Genomic DNA, 23,659 nt, shown 5'->3' on the forward strand with positions numbered 1-23,659 from the left:
TTTATACAGATATTCTTCGAACCTTCGTCTTGATTTGATATGAGGCCAGGTGATTAGGGCGCTTGACTCGTAATCTGAGAGTCGCGGGTTCAAATCCCTGTCACATTAAACATACTCGCCCTTTTCTGGATAGAATATGTTATTTCTTAATTGCTTATGTTCTAAAAGTACAGAAAATGGCACTTGTTCCCTTCAAACTTTGCTTTTATGAATTGGATAATAAAATTTAGAAATTAACCTATTTTCTATATAAAAACGTGCAAATTTGTACATTTTCATTTACATAAAGTGTGAATAAAACAACATATGAATCAAGATTTACATATATTTATACTAAAGTTATACAAAAATGAACAAAAATGTTTAGAAGTTAGTAGTTTTTCGAGATTTGCAATTAATGTAAATCACTTTCACGTATCAGCCCCTAAATATAGTCTCCCATCATGTTTTCGTTATACGTTCCTTGGTAGCAGCGTTCAAAGTTCAGTATATCTTGATGGAAGCGCTCGCCTTGTTCCTCTGAGTATGCTCCCATGTTCTTGAATTTATCAAAATGAGCGTCAAGGATATGGACTTTCAGAGACATCCTGCAGCCCATTTTGCTGTAGTTCTTCCTCAAAGCCTTAACCAGTTCCACATAATTTTCAGCCTTGTGATTGCTCAAGAAGCCCTCCCCTAAAGAATGTTCTAGAAAATGGGTAAATTTGAACATTTAATTACCCAGGTCACAAAAGCAAAGTCTGAAGAGAAAAATAAATAGGTCTTTTTATATTTACTTTAGGCATAAGCAATTGGGAAATAAAACTTTCTGGCCAGGAACAAGAAAAAGTAAAAATTTTGTTATATAGTGTAACATGGCGGTCAATCGTGCTATTCATTGGTAAGAGAGTATCCCAAGAGTTGGCGGTGGATGATGATGACTAGCTGCCTTCCCTATAGTCTTAAACTACTAAATTAGGGACGGCTAGCGCAGATAGCCCTCGTGTAGCTTTGCATGAAATTCCAAAACAAACAAAAATAAATGTTATCTTAAATGGATCGCGTCACATTTTTCAAGAAATTGATTGAAAACAACTCGGGTTTTTGTGGTTTCAGTATTTATATATTTTTTCTATCATGATTTTGTTTATTAGCTCTATCTCTCCGAAAACTTAGCTCTTTGTTTTCACAAAGTTTGCTTGTTTAGTAACTTATTTGATTTTTTGTTATAAGTAACGTGACGTATTGGCATGCTTTACTATGACTGTTATAACGTTGACTCGAAGTGCGTATTAGATTTAGAACACCTTAGAATTGACATACCAATGAAGTTTTCCACCTGCACTTCCTCAACCTTTGTTGTATTTACTTGTTGTGTTATTTATCAACATTCTGGTAATAAACACAATATAAATAGGGTTTGAATACAAATTTTACACATTGCTGATTATTTGAATACCTGTTATACGCTTTTAAGAAATTTATAAATCCAAACTTTTTCTGTGTAGATCTCCTTGAGGGAGGGAATATTATTCTTTTATTCTCCTCTAGGTGCCTCGCTATTCTTATTCTGTAATTATTGTTAATACGTTTAAGGATTTTGTTTTTAAAACATGGACTGTAGTTTCGTATCATTTAAGTGAAAGGCATCAATATTAGTATGGTTTGTAATGAAAATAAAATTTAATACATAGAATGTCTGCTTACCCTTCAGTAACCCTTCGACAATGTGGACAGTGATTTTTTTAACAAATTAGGAAATAGCTCAAAATAATTTTTAACAAACTGTAGTAACTACGAGCAAAATGTTTCTATAGCCTAATGTTAGTAATGTTTTTATAAACGAAAATTTAAAAACGAAAAAAAAAAAATACATGCAACTGCTTGATGGCGCTGTTGTGCTATAAACTTAACGTGGTGGAGTAGAAATATTGGGAATGTATACTGTTTCGGAAGCATACTTTCATAGAGAGAGAAAATGCTTTATTTTGTAGGTCTTGGTTTAGGAGATGCAAGAGATATAACGGTTAAAGGTTTAGAGGTTATCCGTAAATCTGAAAAAGTGTACTTGGAGGCTTATACATCTATTTTGACAGTTGGGAAGGAAGCGTTGGTAAGCTTTTAGTTTTAAGGCTAATGTCGTTTAATGGTTAATGTTAAAATAGAAATCAAATATAGATTATTTTAGAATTGCTTTGTTTTAAATTTTATGCATCACGTTATCTGTTTTAAAATATTTGAATCAAGTTAGTTGTAGGCGTTAGTTTGCTGTTCATACTGATGAGGAAATACAGTACTCATTTTATGGCTGTAAAAGTACTACTCAAACACTTGTGTTTATTTAGTGATCTTATGGACATGGCCAAGTGGTTAAAGCGCTCAACTCGTAATTAATCTGAAGGTCACGGGTTCGAATCCTCGTCATACCAAATTTGTTCATCCTTTCAGCCATGGGGGTGGTTTATGTGATGGTTAATCTATTGGGTGGTAATGGTAGTAGCCTTCCCTCAATGCTAATTTAGGGATGGTTAGGACAGACAGCATGTGTCGCTTTGTGCGATATTCAGGAAAACAAAGAAACATAATTAAGGGTTTAGAAATAGAAGCAAGATTTGTGTTGAAATTTCCTAATTTACAGAATATTGCAAGAATTCATGACATGCCATCACACATTGTAAGTAATGTGAATGTTATAAATTGTAAATATTTTTTTACTACACCTTTATTTCAAAAATCATTTTCTTCAAATAAATTGATAATTATAGCAGTATAGAGATACTATGCTTATTTATAAGTTATTTCCTCTACTACAATATACAAGTTTAGTTTCACACTGTTTCATTCAGTCATGATTACAATATTTTGTGTTTATGTCTACATGACTTGCTGACTTGTATAAATTTTGTTATAAGTTCTAAATGTTAAAGTTATCTCTGACACCAAATTTTACCATGGTCAAACACTGGAGTTTGTTTTTCAAACATAATTACTGATAACAAACACTCAAAATCGCATGATGTTTGTAAGTTAAAGTAACTTTAACCTTTTTTATAATAGCAGTTTTATAATTTACCCTCAATAATACAGTGTTTACCCTTTAATTGGATAGTTAAAAAAACTGATCTGTCTCAAATAGAGATGTTTCTGTTATTACAAGTTTATCACGCATCTTGTTAATAGCACAGAAGATATTGCATGATTGAGGATGAAGTAAAAGGTAGATTGTGCCGTTATTGGTAATATCTATGTTGGAATATGTCTATTTTTCCAAAATGTTATCCTTCTTTTATAGCAAATATGAATTCTACTAGTGAAATAATGACAATCTTATTTTACCAGATCTTTAGACAGTTTGCTTGTGAGGGCCATCATGGTTTAATGGTTTTGTGCTCTGGACTCTCTGTTGGTGGTGTGTTTGAGGCTGGCTTATGCCATGCTATTGTATTTTCAATCAAGATTCTTTGCTAGCTGTTTCAATCCACTCACTTGTCTGATGGGTGCTAGCCATTAGTTGGAAGTTAACCTGCAATGGATTGGCATCCAAAATATATTTTAAAAAACTTTGAGCTGTCAGGAGATAATAAAATAAAAACTTAACAAAATATAAAGAACATCTCTCTCAATCATGAAACAAAAAGTTAAATTTAATTTTTGGCATGGATATTTTATCACTTCTTTTTCTATTTAACTGTAACTATCTTTTTTGTTGCTTGTTCTCTAATATTCCTGTAATGCAAGTAAGTCTTCTCAAGATAATGGTACCAGCTTAAATCGGTGTATCAACATTTTTATTTTAAGGAAGAATTCTATGGGAAGCATCTTATACTTGCTGATCGAGACATGGTAGAACAGCATGCTGGTAAGATTGTTAGTTTATTTGAGCTCAAAATTTCAATAATTTACAAGAAAAATGTAAGTGAAATTCATTTGTTTGTATTATTTTATTTACTATATTGGATACACTTAATTTGAAGTTTCATTATTTTATGGTTGTAGATTTTAATATCTTATGTTAGTAAGTACATCCAAATTTTACAGAAATGTAAACTTTAATTTATTATAATAATACGTACACACAATTATTTTTCAGATGTGATTTTGAATAGTGCTAAAGAAATTGATGTGTCATTCCTAGTTGTTGGAGATCCATTTGGGTAAGATGTAACACTATTGTTTCACTTTTGAGGTGATACATATTTAGTCAAAGTACTGTGACGAAGTGAAACATGCATTTTACATATGATTAGAAATAGGTTTTAAGTTACCAGATAATGTGTATGTTTGTAAAGTTTGTAGTTATGTAAATTCCATAGATCGTGAAGATGACATAACTTTCAATTATTCTTGTATACATTTAGACATAAATCATGTTTTTTTTATTGACGGATGAATATTTATTTGTTTTATTTAGAGCTACAACACACACAGACCTGTTGTTACGAGCCCATCAAGCAAAGATTCCTTACAAAGTTGTCCATAATGCTTCTATAATCAATGCAGTAGGTTGTTGTGGCTTACAGGTAATTTCATTTTTTTTCTATAATTTATTAAAAATTATATTTAGTTTAATATAAACACAGCTTTCTCAGAACTGTTTCTTTCTTTTTCTCTTCCACATATGAATAGTTGTACAATTTTGGAGAAACAGTTTCTATTGTGTTCTGGACTGATGATTGGAAACCTGATAGCTTTTACAACAAGATTCTAGCTAACAAAACTAGAGGCTTACACACACATTGTCTATTAGGTGAGTCAGTATACATTTCTAAGACCTGGATATGGCATTCTAATTTGTTGTATTCGTATTGTATTAATTCCAAATGTAAATTTTTGTTTTCTTATTAAATATAATTTGGAACATTCCTACTTTCTGAATTTAGTTTGCAGTTCTTAAACATACAATAACATTGTGTTCAGGGCTACTACTGAGGAGTTGGATTCTCCAAAACTAGTATAACCCAGTAACACACATTAATCAGTGTGTGGATTGGACTGGATCTCTGTTGAAATTACTTTTAAACAATTTCTGGAATCCTATGTTTATTTATTAATAACATTTCTCTTCAGTGATCTAAGTTCTGTTTTGTTGTTAGTATATTATTTATCTATATTTTTTAAACACAGCAACCAATGTACAGAAATACTTAAAAGTACACAGAATATTTTTTACTCAGAAACAATTATTCCAAATATTTTTAAGTCTTTTGCATCAGATAAACATGGCTATGTTTAAGGCTGTATGCATAAATATTATTTTAATTAATGTACTGTAAACTATGTTAAACCTGATTTATAATTTAACATTTCAGATATCAAAGTTAAAGAACAGTCCATTGAAAATCTAATGAGGTAAGTTTGACTTTCAGTGCATAAATACTTAAATTTTAAAAATGTAAGAACAAAGATCAACAGTAATAGGAAATGTAATAGTAAAAATAACATAGGAAAGTATTTTAAAAACTTGTTCTATGAAATGATTGAATTATATAGATTAGTAATTAAGGAAACTTACTCTGGTGAAACAGTTTATAATTACTTTCAAACACGATTTAATAACTTTTAAAAAAGAACTGTAGCTTTCCTTATTTTTTTAAAATTAGGTTCATTAGTAATGAACCAACAAATTTCCATCCAGAAGCCTTACTTTGATTTTTACGCTGATTAGGTAAACCCGGGTCCTGTTTTGCTTCTGGGATTATTTTTTATACATTTAAGGACTTTTAAATATTGGAGATTTTCCTGAAGAATTTTTTTGACTGTGCAATTATATTTTAACTACATTTTTTAAAACAGGATGCATTATTGTTTCTCGGGTATATATAAATAAATAGCTTTCAAACTATTAATTACATTAATTGTTAATAGGTGATTACATCAGCAACATAAAACAAATAATTAAATACTGCATTAATGTTATTGATCCAGGTTGTTAACGTATATTTTATTTTTTAATAAATACAAAAATATTTTAAAATCTAAGTCATTAATTATGGAAAATATTTTCTGAAAATAAATAAAATTAAGAGGACATGCATCATTTATAAGTAGCTAATGACAATTTTTTCATGTAATTTTATTTTGTATAAACTGGAATGGAAAGAAACTTCAGGAAGCTGAACTCATCTCGGTATTCCCGTGATGTACTTGCATAAATCTTCAGGAGAAAGTTAGAATGTTGGGAGTTAGAACTATACAAGTACATTTATTATAAGGTTTATAGCTCTATTTAGTTCTGTTTAATATTTTATAGACTTTTATACTTGTACCCAATATTTTTGTAGATACACCTAAAACACTATTTGCTCTACCACTAGGAACAACACACTGCTTGGTGGATGGGTTAAAGAGACTGATTGACTGTTACACCAAGATTCATTTCTTTCGTGACATTGCTAAAGTTATTCATATTCATATTGTGATAACCCACATGCATTTATTATAATTAAAAACCCATTTGCCTTTTATGTACCCAACTCACAAAATGATCTAAATCCTTTTGTAAATCAGCAGTATTCTCTTCACAGCCAGCAACACTTAAGACCTTGATATTTTCAGCAAAGTTAAGTAAGTTATTGACTCTTCCTTCATCTGTACCATGAAGGTGAATCAAAAAGAGCAAAGGTCCTAATATACTGAGCCCTGAGGTACCCCACTTGTGACATTAAAACAGTTTGACTGAACTCCATTTGTAACAACTATCTGCTTTTATCTATCCAGCCACACTTCTATCCAGTTACTTAACTTATCCCCCACATTAACAGAGATAATGTTTTTACAAGCCTTTCATGTGGCACCTTGTCAGATGTTCTCTGAAAATCCAGATGTACCCCCCTCGGTGTGGATTCCTGTACGTGGTGAGGGGACCTCCCAGGGAAGGTTCTGTTCTATCTGGTTACCTCCTCTGGGATCTAAACATCCACCCACGTGTTTGCCGTGCGTGGCGACTCGTGAAGGGGAGGAGAGGATCCTGGTGGTTGAGGGGTCCAACCCTAACACACCACTTTGGCCTCGAATTCCTGTAGATGGGCGGCCTTTGGGTGGCTACCCTTGGGTCAATCGGCTGGTCCACTTGGGCTAGAGTCAACCAAGTACCAGTGTTGGAAGTTCTCAACGGGTGTTGTGGACATTGTGCCTGATGCTGGTGTTTGGGTATAGTGCTCACAAAACCCTGGCGTTGCTGCATTCTCCTTGCGTGACTTTGTAGTGCGTCCCCTTGTAGGGCTCCATGGTGGGTGGGGTCAGTGGGTACCAAAATTTTTCCTTTTTCCTATGGATCCTCTAAAAATTTAAATAAAATTGTAAAAAACAGTCAATGGGTAAGTGACCACGTCTTGAATACTCAGAACAGCAATCTTCAACATCAGTAACACACGTATCTCATTTTCTTATATTACATTCTCTTCGAAAACCTTTAGGGCAAATGTCCCCTTTTTTCATTCAAAAGGGACTAGAGGGACTTGCTGGCTCTCCAAAATCGGTAAAGAAACTTTGATCTGGTGACTTATTGGTTGAAACATCCACATCCCAACACAGTGAACTCCTCTTGAATTCAAAAGCAATTGGGGATATACCTATTGAGGTTACACCCCATGCTACCTTGAATTCTTCACAAGGAGTTATTGTTGAAAGGGATTTGAAGAACGTTCCCGAGTCAGAGATTCTCGCTGGTCTCTCCACTCAAGGAGTTTCTGCAGTGAGGCAAAGATGGAGTTATACTGCCAACAAATACCCTTGTTTTAACATTTACTTCACCACGTGTGCACCTGCCACCATCAAGGCAGGTTATCTCATTTGCAGGGTTCGGCCATACATACCAAACCCTCTTCGATGTTTCCAATGTCAGAGATTCGGCCACTCAAACACATCTTGTCGTGGTTCCCTGACATGTGCTCGTTGTGGAGGCAAGGACCACGATGCCTATGACTGTGACATGAACTCACATTGCTTAAACTGCAATGGTTCTCACCCCTCTTACTTTCATTCTTGCCCAAAATGGTTGGAGGAAAAAGAGGTGCAGCGTTTGAAAACGACACATAACATTAGTTATCCTGAGGCTCGGAAATTGCTGTCCACAACTCCATCTCGGACATATGCTGCTACACTTCATTCCACAACTACAGTGGGAGTGCAGACAGATCTCTCTGTGCCTCCAAGAGAATCGTTTTCAAAACAAATGAAAAGCCTTTTGACCTCCGTGGTTAAAAAGGTTGATGAATCGACTTCCACACCCATCTCTGTTCCTCCCATACCTTCCAACAAACCTCGAGATCCACGTCCTTCAGTTTCAAATACAGGCATTTCTTCTGATACATCTTTTTCTCCCACCACAAGAGACAAAACAATTATTCGTTCTCAGTTCTAGCGTCCTCAGTCACTAGATTCCCCTTCCAATAACAAAAACCTGCCCACCCGACCCAGGGCAGGATCCATGGAGGTTGATAGACCTCCTCCGACTAAAGACAGTAAAGAAAAAAGATGTGGTCGTAAACCGAAGGGTTCTCCAGCCACTTCACCTACTCGTTCTTAAAAATGGCCACCTTGATACAATGGAACTGTCGAGGTTTATGTTCTAATCTGGATGATATCAAAATGCTGATTGCTTCCTACCATCCTGTTTGTCTTTCTTTACAAGAAACATTTCTCAAAACTGCTGATACTGTCTTCATTCTGCAGTTTTCTCTGTACAGAAATGACAGGTTGTGTGATGGTCGAGTATATGGAGGGGGTGGCACTGTTGGTTGATCAACATGTGCCCACCCTGTCTTTGTCACTCAACACACCCTTAGAGGCTGTAGCCATCCGTGTTTCCTTGGGTCATACCATCACTGTTTGTTCTCTGTACCTGTCCCCTGGAGAGATATATGATCAATCAGATCTTGATGCTCTCGTTGAACAATTGCCATCTCCATTTCTAACCTTAGGGATTTTAATGGACATCATCCCCTCTGGGAAGTGCTATTATTGATGGGAGGGCCATCTGTAGAGCGGATGCTCTCTGATCACAATCTTTCTCTTTCAATACTGGTTCTTCCACTCACTTTCATGCACCTAGTCAGTCCTTTACCGCTATTGATCTCTCAGTTTGCTCCCCTTCATTATTCTCCCATTTTTCATGGAGGGTTGACAGTAATCCACTAGGCAGTGATCATTTTCCCATCCTTTTGAGAGAGACTGGCCGTGATCGATGCCACCCTACCAGCGTGCCCGGTGGAAGCTGGATCAGGCAGACTGGTCCACTTTCACTGCTCTCGCAGAACTTGATCCTGCCATCGTAAATCAGCCATCAATAGACGACTGTGTAGCAGCGGTAACTGACTGTATTACACATGCAGCTGCTCAGTGTATTCCTAAAACCTCGACACGTTTTCCACGATATCCTCCTCCATGGTGGAATCCTACTTGCCACTTAGCACGGGAGGCTCAAAAGCGGGCCTGGGATACTTTTCGTAGATATCCCACACTTTCAAACCGGGTTGCTTTCCAACAGGCCCATGCACATGCTAGGTGGGTAAGACGTCAAAGCCAGAAGGAATCTTGGATTAAGTCCACAACTAGCATATCTTCTACCACCAGTTCCAAGATCATATGGGACAGGATTCGAAAGGTTAATGGACACTACAATTCTGTCCCCTCTCGATCTTACTCTCTGATGGTCAGGAGGTGACTGATGTTCGAACATCGCTAACACTCTAGGTGAAAGCTTTTGCCGGGTATCTAGCACTTCTGTTTGTTCCTCCACCTTCCTGGCCATCAAGACTCGAGCAGAGTGATCACCTCTTTCCTTTCAAACTGACTGTTTCTTTTACTATAATTGTCCCTTTACCCTGGTGGAACTAAAAATGGCCCTTCATCGGTCTGCCAGTACGTCTGTTGGACCTGATGATATTCATTATGACATGCTGCACCATCTATCTCCTGCTTCTCTTGATGTCCTTCTGATTGTTTTCAACTGGATCTGGCAGGAGAATATTTTTCCTGATGCCTGGCGCCAGGCTATTATTTTACCTTTCTCTAAGCCAGGGAAAGATCCCAAGATTCCTTCAAACTACTGTCCAATTGCTTTGACGAGCTGTCTCTGTAAGACATTAGAAAGGATGGTTAATGCTCGTCTTGTTTGGTTCCTTGAATCAAACAACCTTCTCTCACCCACCCAGGGTGGGTTCCGTCGACAGCACTCCACCACAGACCACCTAATTGTCCTTGAAACATCTATCAGAGAAGCCTTTCTCAACCGCCAACATCTTGTATCAATATTCTTTGACATAGAGAAGGCTTACGACACAACATGGAGGTATGGCGTTTTGCCAGACCTCCATACATATGGGTTACGTGGCCATCTACCCATGTTTATTAAAAATTTTTTAATGGACAGGAGATTCCAAGTTCGTGTGGGTTCGACACTTTCCCGTTCTTTTGTACAGGAACTTGGAGTCCTTCAAGGCTGTGTATTGAGTGTTACACTCTTCAGTATAAAGATAAATGCCATCACTGAACAACTCCCTCTCACTGTTGCGAATGGGCTGTATGTCGATGACTTTCACATCTCATGTCAGTCATCAAACATGAGATATATTGAGCAGCAACTACAAATCGCCCTCAATTGTGTAATGGAAGTGGACTCTGGCGAACGGCTTTAATTTATCTCTCTCCAAAACTGTATGCATGCACTTTTGCCGTCAACGGGGTATTCACCCTGATCCTGAACTTCATATTGGTGAAGTTTTGCTGCCAGTGGTCCTGGAGACCAAGTTCTTGGGGCTTATCTTTGATCGTAAACTGACCTTTATACCACACTTAAAGCAGCTTCGGGTCAAATGCACAAGAGCACTGAACATCCTCCGTGTTCTCTCTTCTACCAGTTGGGGCAGATCGCTGTTCAATGTTAAAGGTATATCGTGCTCTTATTAGATCGAAACTCGATTATGGATCAATGGTCTATGGCTCTGCCAGACCCTCGCCTTAAAGATGCTGGACCCGTTCATCACCAAGGACTTCGACTTCGGCTTTCTGTACCTCTCCAGTTCAAAGTATATACATTGAATCTCATGAACCTTCTCTACACCTTCGCCGTTTGCAACTATCTTTACAATATACTTCGAAACTTCATTCCTTACCAAAGCATCCAACCTGGAAATGTGTTTTCCTTCCTCGGTGGGCAGTACTTTTTCAGAACAGACGATCTGTCATTGCTCCGTTTGGTCTTCGTATCCGGGAGCAATTGGATGAATTGGGTCTGTCCTTGGATAACATTGCAGATTCCACAGGTCGGCCCATCCCACCATGGCTTATTACAGCCCCCAAATGTGACCTTTCTTTAAGTCACCTAAAAAAGGCAGATACTCCAGATTGGAAGTACCGTCTTTTATTCAATGAATATCTTTCAAACAATCATTCAGTTCCCATTTATACAGATGGTTCCAAATCAGGTAATTCAGTGGGCTCTGCTATGGTTTGCTATGGGTCAGTAGTTGTGCGCAGAATCCCTTCTACAGCTTCTGTGTTCACTGCTGAACTGTATGCCATATCTCTTGCCCTGGATCATATTGCAGCTGAGCAGTACTCCAACTGCACTATTTATACTGATTCGCTTAGTTCTATACTTGCCTTGGAATCGCTACACGTAAGCTCACATCCTATTCTCGCTGATATTTGAAACCGACTGGCCCATTTCTCATTAGCAGCTACTTCAATCCAGTTTTCTGGATACCAGGCCATGTTGGTATTGGCGGGAACGAGCTTGCAGACATGGCAGCTAAATATGTCTGCTTCAGCACCATCACTCCTATGCCTATTCCGCACATGGACTATGGTGTTGTCTTCAAGGCTCGGCTCCGTGCCAGCTGGCAGTCCACTTGGAATGAGCAACGACAACAAACTTTTTCAAATCAAACCCAAAATTGGACTTTGGCCATCTAGCTTCTGTAAAGTTCGGAAGGAGGAAGTTGTTCTCACTAGGCTACGATTGGTCACAGTTTTTAACTCATCATTTTCTTTTATCTGGAACTGATGCACCAATGTGTAATTTGTGTAACACTCAAATCACTATCAGTCACGTTTTACTTTCTTGCCATCGTTACAATTCTCAACGACGGCAATATTTTAAACATGTTTTTTCCAAGGGTCAGTCTGTAACATTAGACAGAGTTATTGGTGATGGTGACTCTGTCCACCTTGATAATGTTTTTAATTTTTAATGGCCATTAATCTTTTAATCTCATTTAAGTGTTGCATATTTATTCATTACACCTTTTAATTGTGGTTCCTTTTACAGTTTTAATCTCTCTCCTTCAATTTGACATTGGACAATGGCCAGAACATTAAATAACTTGACACCAGGACTGGAAAGGCCAACTTCAGGTGACTAACGCTATTGTTTGAACTATTCATTTGAACTACTCGTTAGTCGTCCTGGCGAAGTTGTTATTATACTTTGCTGCATATCATTTCACACTTTTACTACTTAACTTTTTAGTACTGGCCATATTGACTCATAACCCGAACCAGGACTGGAAAGACCAACTTCAGGTGACTGACGGTGGTTTTATACTTACCTGTTAGTCTTCCTGGCAGGTTATGATCATTACCATTCTGCTACAGGTAGTTCTTTACAACTTTGTTGACTGGATGTCAACATTGGTTTTTACGCCATTTTCTGTTTTAATTGCCATTTTGCTTTTATCTTCAATTACTTTTACAAATTTTACTCCATTTACTTGACTTTTATCTTTTTACTGGACATTTGGCTACTCATTATTACGATTTTGGGGAGTGTCTTTTAAAACTTTTATTCTTTTACATTTTGATAATAGCTGCTATGACACATAACCTGGAACCAGGACTGGAAAGGCCAACTTCAGGTGATTGATGGTGGTTCTTGAACTTACCTGTTAGTCTTCCTGGCGGGTTATGATCATTACCATTTTGCTAGAGTAAATATTTTACAACTTTGAAGACTGGATGTCACCATTGGTTTTTACACCATTTTCTGTTTTAATTGCTGTTTTGTTTTTACCTTCATTTACTTTTACAAATTTTACTCCATTTACTTGACTTTTATCTTTTTACTGGACATTTGGCTACTCATTGTTAAAATTTTGCTATGTATCTTTTAAAACTTCTATTCTTTTACATTTTGATAATAGCTGCTATGACACATAACCCGGAACCAGGACTGGAAAGACCAACTTCAGGTGATTGACGATGGTTCTTGAACTTACCTGTTAGTCGGGTTATGATCATTACCTTTTTGCTAGAGTAAATACCTTACAACTTCTTATACTCTGCCTTCTATCTTAACATTGTAGACTAGGTGTCAACATTGGTTTTATACTTTTTTGTTTTACCTTCATTTCCATTTATGTCTATTACTACATTTATTTATTTATTTATTTATTTTATTTTATTTTTTTACATTTTTACCGAATGTCTGGCGCAGATAGCCTCGCTGCTTTGTGCCATAAAACACTAAATCAATCAATCAACCAGATGTACCAAATCTACACTCTTACCCTGATCTACATAAGTAGTGACCTTTTCAAAGAATATCAGGAGATTCGTGAGTCAAGATTTGCTCTTAGTGAAACAATGCTGACTGTTCAGTAAAATTGTAAACTTTGTTAAATGACTTTGCAAAGCATCTTTTATCAGACTTTCCAGAACCTTTCCCACAACTGATGTAAAACTAATAGGTCTATGATTATTGGTAGTTATTATCACTTCTCTTGAAAAGAGAAGTTACATTAGTTAACTTCTAATTTTCTGGTATCTATTCAAGGATTGAATATTATCTGGCCCAGTAGCCTTATCATTTTTTAAACTTCTCAGTTTTGTCTTAAACAAGCTCAGATTAATGCAGCCATCTTGTTTTGTCTTGTTTCTGTTTATCATCTGTTCAAGATTTAGAGTACTGTTTAATGCTTCCTTAGTAAAAACTTAAGACAAAATTTAGTAACCCAGCCATCTCGTAATCATCAGATACTAGTCCTCATTTATCATTCATCAAGAGTCATACTCCCATTCTAACATTCTGTTTACCCTTAATGTATTTAAAGAAATCTTTACTGTTATTTTTTACATTTTTAGCCAACCTTTTCTCAACTTTTTATGCCCTAATTTCCTGTTTCACTACATTTTTTAATTTTCTGAATTTATTGTTGATTAATTTAAATTTCTCACATTTATCATGCTTTCATTTAATTTTATATCTTGTACACTTTGTGAACCAACCTGTGTTTTTTTGCAGCTATCCGTTCTTTCTATAGAGAATATGTTTACCACGAATATTTAAAAATTTATCCCTAAACATTTTTCACATCTGTCTCCAAATAACTCAGCTGAATATTCACAATAGATAATTCTTGTAGCATCTCTTCAAAACTGGTTTTTTTGAAATTTGTAACCAAAATATCATTATTCGTTATCTCCACATGCAGCAAAACATTGAACCTAATAGAGCAATGATGGCTTGTACCCAGATGTTCCCCACTTTCCATGCTCTCAATCAATTCTACATTAAAAGTTAACAATAAATATAAAACAGTATTGTTTCTTGTAGTTTCCTTGGCAAATTGGTAAAGAAAACCATCCTGTGAAAAAACCTTTGTACATCATGGTTTGACTCTAGCATTTCCCAATCTAAATGCCTGAAATTAAAATCACTCATAATTATAACTTCATCAACAGATGAAATCTTAGTTTCATTGTAAAGTTTCTCACTAATTTCATCATTTGGTTGTCTGTAACAAGTTCACACTAGAAGCTTTTTCCTTTACATCCACTAACAGAAACCGAAATAGATTCAATCTCCATAATGTTATTGTTAATATCAACAGGGTGAAATTTGTACAAAAAGCCTTTCCTTCCCCTCTTTACTGCTTTATCTCTATTAATCACCCTGCAACCCTGTATTTCAAAGACATTTCTTTCATTAAAATCATCTATATTTAACCATGTTTTAGGTATTCACATTTTATCAAAATTCTCCATTTTTACAAGTGTTCTAATGTTATCTGTTTTATTTCTCATACTTCTAGTATTACAGTAGTAATATTAAGCCTATCCTTATAACTACTTCTATATTCATACTTCTAGTATTACAATAGTAATACTAAGCCTATCCTTATAACTACTTCTGTATTCATACTTCTAGTATTACAGTAGTAATATTAAGCCTATCCTTATAACTACTTCTATATTCATACTTCTAGTATTACAATAGTAATACTAAGCCTATCCTTATAACTACTTCTGTATTCATACTTCTAGTATTACAGTAGTAATATTAAGCCTATCCTTATAACTACTTCTATATTCATACTTCTAGTATTACAATAGTAATACTAAGCCTATCCTTATAACTACTTCTGTATTCATACTTCTAGTATTATAGTAGTAATACTAAGCCTATCCTTATAACTACTTTTGTATTCATACTTCTAGTATTACAATAGTAATATTAAGCCTATCCTTATAACTACTTCTGTATTCATACTTCTAGTATTACAATAGTAATATTAAGGCTATCCTTATAACTACTTCTGTATTCATACTTCTAGTATTACAATAGTAATATTAAGCCTATCCTTATAACTACTTCTATATTCATACTTCTAGTATTGCAATAGTAATACTAAGCCTATTCTTATAACTACTTCTGTATTCATACTTCTAGTATTACAATAGTAATACTAACCCTATCCTTATAACTACTTCTGTATTCATACTTCTAGTATTACAATAGTAATATTAAGCCTATCCTTATAACTACTTTTATATTCATACTTCTAGTATTACAATAGTAATATTAAGGCTATCCTTATAACTACTTCTAGTATTACAATAGTAATACTAAGCCTATCCTTATAACTACTTCTGTATTCATTCTTCTAGTATTGCAATAGTAATACTAAGCCTATCCTTATAACTACTTCTATATTCATACTCCTAGAATTGCAATAGTAATACTAAGCCCATCCTTATAACTACTTCTATATTAATTTCTTATGCTAAACGTTTCTCTGCATCTTATTCTTTTATTATTTAGTTTTTCCTGTCTAGTTTTAGTTTAAAACTTCCCTTACACTAGAGTTAATAGCCTTAGCAAACAAACCAGCCCTTATCCTATTTAAGTGTAAACCATCCATTGCAAAAACCTCTTTCCCTCCACTGATCTGATCCCACTGGTCCAACCAGCCAATCTACTCATCCTTCCATATTAACCTAAGCCTAGCATTTAACCCTATTGACTGACTTATAACTTCATCTCCACAGTTAATTCTGGGTAGTATTTCTGACAAAATTAAGGTACGTCCCTTTACTTTAAATGTCTTTATCAACCCCTTGTACTTATTAATTAGCTTTTCTGTTCTACCTTTCACTATATCATTAGCCCCTAACAATGCACTACAAAAACTGTATCCCTCCTTAACCACCTTTATTATATCTCCGGTTCTCAGTTATATCCTCCACATTTGCCCCTGATTCTCTTCACCCTATTTATTCTATCCCCATACCTTCTCAAGGAATCACCAATAACTATAACATCCTTATTATCTGCATCCTTCTTTGACACTTTTATTTTCCTTCCCTTCAATAGTTCCTTGTTTCCAGAAGTCAGGGTTGAAATTTGTTGCTCAACAGAATAGGCTTATTATAACTAAATCCACTACATTTTAGCACTTCTTCTAATTTCCTGAAAGTCCTTGTTAACTAATGTATTCCTTGTATATACAAGTTAAAGCTTCATCTGAAATCCTGCCAACATTTCCCTCAGTCTATACTTTTTCTGATCTATTGGCTCTATTTTAATTTCTTTAGCTTCCAGCATGATCTATAAACTACTAGTTACAAATGATATAGTTGATGAAGAATATCCTAGTACATTAGATTTCATGAACTAATTACTCAATATGTACATGTGATGTATAATTTTAAAGTTATGTATTTGAAGAGCATAATAAGTATATGTTAAAAGAGCTGTGTATTTATTTCTGTACAATTTCACAGTTTGAATGAAACAAAGATTGTATAATTTTATTCTGGTGGCACTTATTTTGTATTACATTTATAATTAGTGTTTTGTAATTCACAAGAAATAATTTTTGTTTTCTTTGTAACAAAAGATTTTTGAATGGAAGATAACTTGAAATCGCAGACCAGAAACAAAAAAAATGCAACAGTTCTTTAATTTCAAGCTTATTTGAAAAGAGTAACATAAAAACGAACACATGATACAAATATAACAATTTTAAAGAATAAGTGTTAAGATTTCTAGTTATTTGGCTCATTGGTATCGAAGTTTTTATAAAATAAATGGCTACCTGAAAGCTAGATAAGAGCATCTTTTCTTTCTCAGAAGAGTCATCTCCTTTCCAAAAAAATATTTTTTACCTTATCAAACTTATATAATCACTGGTGGAATTTCACTTTGACCTAACTTCAGTTTTTATACCAAATAGTAACAGGATTATTAGGTATAACTATGATTTTTGTTAATTTTAAAAAGTGAGTGACATGGACCTTTATGAAAATCCATTGACTTTCAAGACCATGTCACATGTTTTTGTTTTAACAAGAGATATATTTTATTTTTGTAATAAATACCTCGTTTGAGGAATAAAAAAATAAATTATTTTCAACAACAATATTACAATTCAAATGTTTGTTTTATAATATTTCTTGATATATCCATATACAATTTCTCTTATAGTTGTGATATAATACAGTTGGATACAAGTAAATGTATCTGCCTAAACAGTATTTTAAAACCATCACATAAACTTTAGCATAAGCCTTACGAATCAGACTCAGTCACAAATGTAAAGTACTGTGAATCACATCTGTGTGACATGGATTTAACAACATGTGCATCACTTGTGTGTGATGTAGCACATTACTATAAAACCACATCACTCACGTGAGTGATGCAAGAACAAAAGTGTTAAATGATCTGTGAAAAGTACAGTGAGAATTATTCCAGTGAAACTCAATATGGTGGATTTCTAATAACTTCATGTCAAAAATTGAAGGAACTTGTGTAAATATAAATAATAGAATCACTCAAATGATCAACATTTTTTAAAATGTGTACTTAAAACATGTTTATCGTATTAACTATTTCTTATGAATTAATGTTAGCAGATGATCTAAATTGATTTCCACTTTAAGTGAAAGTCTATAACACTACAAAGATGTTTGTTTTATTTACAAGAGGAAAACTTAGCTCTTCATATTTTAGAGGTAACAAGATCTATGATCCACCTCGATACATGTCAGCGGCTCAAGCAGCTCAACAGTTACTTGAAATTATCCAAAAGAAACGAGTTGAAGGCTGTAAAGACGCTGAGCTAGGTAAGCATGTTAACTCGGTTCGTGTTTTTAATAACTAATTTCAAGTGTGGCACTTCTTTAACTGAATCTAATTAATTTTTAGTACTGCCAGAGGAACTTCTGTTTGTCTTTTTAAGCATTTAATGTGAGGAGTAGCATCGTTTTTACTAATAAGCATATGTAGGCAAAGTTTTGGTTTTCTACAACTTGTAGCAACAGGTAAAACAATCAAATGTGATTTGAAACAATTAGCAACATTGTAATAAAAAACTAGATTTCATTATCTCAGTTTTACCACCTAGTACCACTTTATTATCACAGGCACATCAGCTAATATTTATCTTCTGGGCCAACTGGGAATAGCTTAGATGTAAATTTTGTTATAGTGATGGTAGGTCCAGTTAACAGCAATAACCTTTGGCTAAATCTTTCCTGGACTTTATTTAAAAAATGTTTCTACAGTTAGATATAGTTACATTGTACAAACAGATTGTAAATATGTGTAGTTAAATTGAGTGTTCCTGTTTAAAAAAATTTAAAGATTCAAGTTGAGGAAATCAGATCTTGTTCCTGAGGACTTAGAAAAATAGAGAGATGTGTGTATATGTAGTTGTAAATGCATAGGAAAGATTAATATATGTAAGAGATGTGTAGAACGTGTTACACTCAAGTCCAGTAGGATTTTTATGGAGTACTACTTAATATAGTTCTAAGCTATTCAGAAAAGGAGTTACTATTCCACTGGGAGTTTGAGTTAGAGTTAGTTATAAGAAGGTTAAAATCTACAACTTGTATTATCTTCCTTTTTTTAGCTTACACAGAGAGATCTGTGTGCGTTGGTTTGGCAAGGGTTGGATCTGATGATCAAAAGATTGTTGTTACAACTTTACAGAATATGACAGCTACGGATCTAGGCCTACCTCTTCACACTCTGGTGATTCCTGGTCACATGCATCCTCTTGAAATTGAAATGTTGAAATTATTTGCAGATGACTTAACTTTGTTTGAAGAGGTTGTCTTGTCATGACCTCTATGTAACACAAATTTTGTTCCTGGATAGTATGTATTATTTCTTAATTGCTTATGTTGTAAAAGTACAGAAAATGGTCATTATTCCCTTCAAACTTTGCTTTTGTGACCTGGATAATGAAATTTAGAAATTAACCTATTTTCTATGTAAAAATGGGCAAATTTGCACTATTTCATTTACATAAGGTCTGAATAAAACAACATATGAATCAAGATTTACATGTATTTATACTAAAGCTATACAAAAATGTTTAGAAGTGAGTAGTTTTTTGAGATTTGCAACTGTAATGTAAATCACTTTCACGCATTAGCCCCTAAATATAGTCTTCCATCATGTTTTCGTTATACACTCTTAAGTCACAAAAGCAAAGTGTGAAGAGAAAAATAAGTCTTTTCAATTTACTTTAGGCATAAGCAACTGGGAAATAACACTTTCTTCCAGGAACAAGAAAAAGTAAAATTTTGTTACGTAGAAAATAGTGCAAAAATTAAATGTCAAAATATGCTGTAATAAGTTTGAACAAGTATTTATTCCAATAATTTTGTAAGATACCATAACAAAGAACTGTAAAAAAAATATTTAAAAAAACATTTTCTTATATTTTAGTCTTTCATAAATAATGTATTTCATTACAGCATTACACTTCTGAGATTGTAATGGTGTCATTGCTGTATCTGTGACACTTTGTGTCTTTTGTCAAATCTTCGTACAAGCAGTTTGCTTGAGTGATAAATTTTTACAGTAGCCAAATACCATGACCATTTCAGATTCTCAGAAACAAAAATGTCCGTTTTACTTCCTGTTACCAAATATTAATTTGTTTTTGTTGGTTTATTTTCTTTAATGACTATAAATAACTGTGGCATGAAAATTCGAAGAGACCATAGCCTAAACAAACGTACAAACTCACAAGATAGAATTTTTTGGTTAGTAAACTCTTCTGAGATATTTGATTTTTTAAAAGAAATGTTTTCTGGAAGAAATGATATTTCAAGCTGGTGAAAGAATTCGTTAAGTTGTTTCTACTGGTTCAAATATTTGATAAAATTCACAAGCTTTATTAAATTAGTCTTATTTCAAAGACTGAAATTACCAATTGTTCCATCCTGTTTACAACAGGTTTACCTCTTCAAGTAATTCTAACTCACTCTTGGAAGAATTTACATACTTGACTCTGGACTGAAAGTTCCAAACACTGCTCTTTTTTTTATTTTTACTTTGCTTAAAAAAGGTACATTCACACTGCATCTTCTAGCTGTTATTAGGTATAGTAAGTCACAATAACCTCAAGAATATGTTACTTTGTCTGGAGTATAAACTACAGAAATATCCCAATTATTTGCCCTCTATTTGCTCAGTACTAAATGTGAGGAATTATGACGTTAAAAATTGGGTTTTGATAGTTGCATTAAGCTTAATAACAAACAAAAATCAATTATTTAATGTTATTCAGATAAAGTTGTGTAATTATATAGGACTGTAGTGTGAGAATGGTAAGAAAATATAAATTTATAACTGTGTGAAGACACTAAGTACAAGGACAAACATAAATCAAGTTATCACTACTTTTCAAATTCATATACAGATATCTTTAACTACTAACTTACGGCAATCCTGACAGGTAAAAGAATTTCAAAAATTATTTTGGTCCCCTGAGCACGTGCATGAAATTATGGTTAAAAGAAAATTTTTAATAATAACTCATTGGTTTTATGAAGTATTCATGAGTTTTTAGATAAAACCTAAAATTAAATGTTCCATGATCTTGAAAGCTACAGTAATTATCCTCTTTCCTTTTTCACTGTCCCTCAACAAATCATTTAGGCCTAACAAAGCTAGGTGGTTAGGGCACGTGACTCTCAATCTGAGGGCCACGTATTGGAATCCCAACCCACCAAACATGCTAGTTTATGCAGGCATTATAATTGGGTGGTTAATTAATCCCACTGTTTGTTGGTAGATTAGCCCAAGAGTTGACGGGGGGTGATGATAACTAGCTGCCTTCCTTCTACTCTTTCACTGCTAAATTTGGGACAGCTAGTTCAGATAGCCCTTGTGTAACTTTGTGCGAAATGCGAAACAAACCAAGTTGTTTTGGCGAACATCATTTCTCTGAGGGTTCTCTTTAAATAGGTGTTTGAAGAGGAATCTGCTAATGGCTCTGCCCTGACAATGGTCTCGACAGAACCACCAAAGTTTATGAAGTTAACCAGTTCACTATTTTTACACTGACCCTTTTTCAAGAATAATCACAGTAGGTGATCTTTGGCCACCTATTCTTCGAGATTGTATAAACGTTTTGATTCTATAAATATCGAAGACTTTTATTTGATGTAGAAGTGCTACGAAGTGTTTTAATTACAAGTAAAACTTGCATCTGTGAGTACATGGTGCCCTACACGTACAAATTAATAGTGACCGGGTGTGTTGTTGACAAGCGTCCAGATTTACTGTGATAAAAGTCCAGAAGTCGATTGCTCTCTGTGGACAGAGTACAGAAAGCCTATTGTATAGCATAGCGCTAAGAAAACAATAACAACCAAAACAGCAGTAGTTTTAGTGTTGAGTACATATTAGTGATAAGACAAACTGTAAATGTATTTTTCTTCGATAGGGATGGCCCGGCATGGCCAAGCGTGTAAAGGCGTACGAGTCTAATCTGAGGGTCGCGGGTTCGCATCCCGGTCACGCCAAACATGCTCGCCCCCTTTCAGCCGTGGGGGCGTTATAATGTGACGGTCAATCCCACTATTCGTTGGTAAAAGAGTAGCTCAAGAGTTGGCGTTGGTTGGTGATGACTAGCTGCCTTCCCTCTAGTCTTACACTGCTAAATTAGGGACGGCTAGCGCAGATAGCCCTCGAGTAGCTTTGTGCGAAATTCAAAAACAAACAAACAAATTCTTCAATAGGGAGTACTACGTGAGAAATGACAGGCATGACGTAGCTTTGACTAGTTATTTGTCTCTCCAGTTCTCTTCCAGGCAGCATTGCCGCCAAATTTCACCGAAATCGTAATCTTGAAATACGTATATAACGAAACAAGTGTACCGTGAGCACAAGGTTGGAACCATCAAAGCCGCATGTTGGTAACTCTTCTGACTCGGCATCAGTTGATATTATCTTCAAATCTCTTGTAGTTACGCATAGAAAAGTTTCATGAGGTAATAATGTATAATAGTGACGAGTGTTGTTTATAAATATTAATTTTGTGAAGTATTTATTTTCACATGAGTGCTCAACAAATATACGAAACTAAAGCTTCAAATCATACAACAATTATAAAATTTGTTCGGAAGAGTGAGGTCGCTCAAATTTTCCGAGAAGGAAAAAGACGTTATGTTATGACTTCCTCTTATAATGTTTATTACTCGTTTCCCGAAACCTCGTTTTCGTTGTACGTATAATAAAACTTTTTCACATTAAAATGATTTTTGTACCATCAACGTGATATTCATTAAATCAAAACATTTAAATTGTGACGGATATATTTAGGATATTCTCGGACGAGTATCTGATATTGCAGGAAGCCTTACCAAAATCGTTAAGATACATTCTTAAATCCATGGATGAAATCTGTTGGCACTCAGTTGCTAAGTGTCAGAATTTATTCGATACCGTTTATCGCAGTGCTTCTCAACCGAGTGAATGATTCATCCAGGGGTTAATGAAGTGAGAATCAAGGTGAATTGTTATTATAAACTATTTAAATAATTCAGGGACAACAACAACTAGTTATTATAATTTATTCCAGTTGTAGTTTGATAAACACATTTAATTTTTGGTGTATTTAAGTCAAAGTAAAGAATTCTGATTTATTACATTTCGCGTTTTTTTCAAAAGGGGGCGTGTGAACTGTTGTACACATTTACAGGAAGTGAATGATGGAAATGGTTGAAAAGCGTTAGCAGGAAATAAACACCTCATGAATTACAGATCCACTAAATGATCCAATGACATTAGGTATTGACGGCAACGTAAGCATGTGTTTTTTTGTTCCTTATAGTAAAACCACATCAAACTATCTGATGGTAAAGGGGAGTAACTTTAATACCAGATGTCAGATGCTGTACCAGTTAACGTATTTGTACCAGGGTACAGAGAAAAGCAAAAACAAATAAATCACATTAATTAATAGAATAAATGTATGAAGATAGAGATTTGTAAGACGAAACAAATACCAAGAATGACTCGGTTTAACAACCTTCAAAATAATAATAATAAAAAAAATTACGAGTATCATATCACCGTGACACATGGCTTCACATTTATTGTTTATTTCTAATAGCTACTCGATAAATGTAATCCTAGAAACTCAAACTTATT

The 23,659-nt window shown here is 34.6% G+C and overlaps 1 protein-coding gene across 2 annotated transcripts; it reads left to right on the forward strand.

Annotated features, from left to right (window-relative positions):
- The first annotated feature begins 1,863 nt into the window (after positions 1–1,863).
- On the forward strand, positions 1,864–21,672 carry Dph5 (diphthine methyl ester synthase). Of its 2 annotated transcripts, none has more exons than XM_076497072.1 (8): positions 1,864–2,092; positions 3,778–3,838; positions 4,070–4,133; positions 4,391–4,499; positions 4,606–4,726; positions 5,289–5,328; positions 18,188–18,327; positions 19,119–21,672. In XM_076497072.1, the coding sequence occupies exons 1-8, from the start codon at positions 1,958–1,960 to the stop codon at positions 19,331–19,333; spliced, it is 885 nt and encodes a 294-aa protein (XP_076353187.1). In that variant the 5' UTR covers positions 1,864–1,957; the 3' UTR covers positions 19,334–21,672. The 2 variants fall into 2 exon arrangements, with proteins under 2 accessions (XP_076353187.1, XP_076353188.1); XM_076497073.1 differs by having other exon boundaries at positions 18,215–18,327.
- Positions 21,673–23,659: the final 1,987 nt, after the last annotated feature.

The sequence above is a fragment of the Tachypleus tridentatus genome, chromosome 4 (genome assembly GCF_004210375.1).
Source record: "Tachypleus tridentatus isolate NWPU-2018 chromosome 4, ASM421037v1, whole genome shotgun sequence".
In the NCBI taxonomy this organism is placed as follows: Eukaryota; Metazoa; Arthropoda; class Merostomata; order Xiphosura; family Limulidae; genus Tachypleus; species Tachypleus tridentatus.

Coding starts and splice junctions, on each gene's coding strand:
- Dph5 (XM_076497072.1), top strand. CDS start 1,958: ATGCTTTATTTTGTAGGTCTTGGTTTAGGAGATGCAAGAGATATAACG. Junction 2,093..3,777: donor CAGTTGGGAAGGAAGCGTTG/GTAAGCTTTTAG, acceptor TTTTATTTTAAG/GAAGAATTCTATGGGAAGCA. Junction 5,329..18,187: donor TCCATTGAAAATCTAATGAG/GTAAGTTTGACT, acceptor TTTATTTACAAG/AGGAAAACTTAGCTCTTCAT.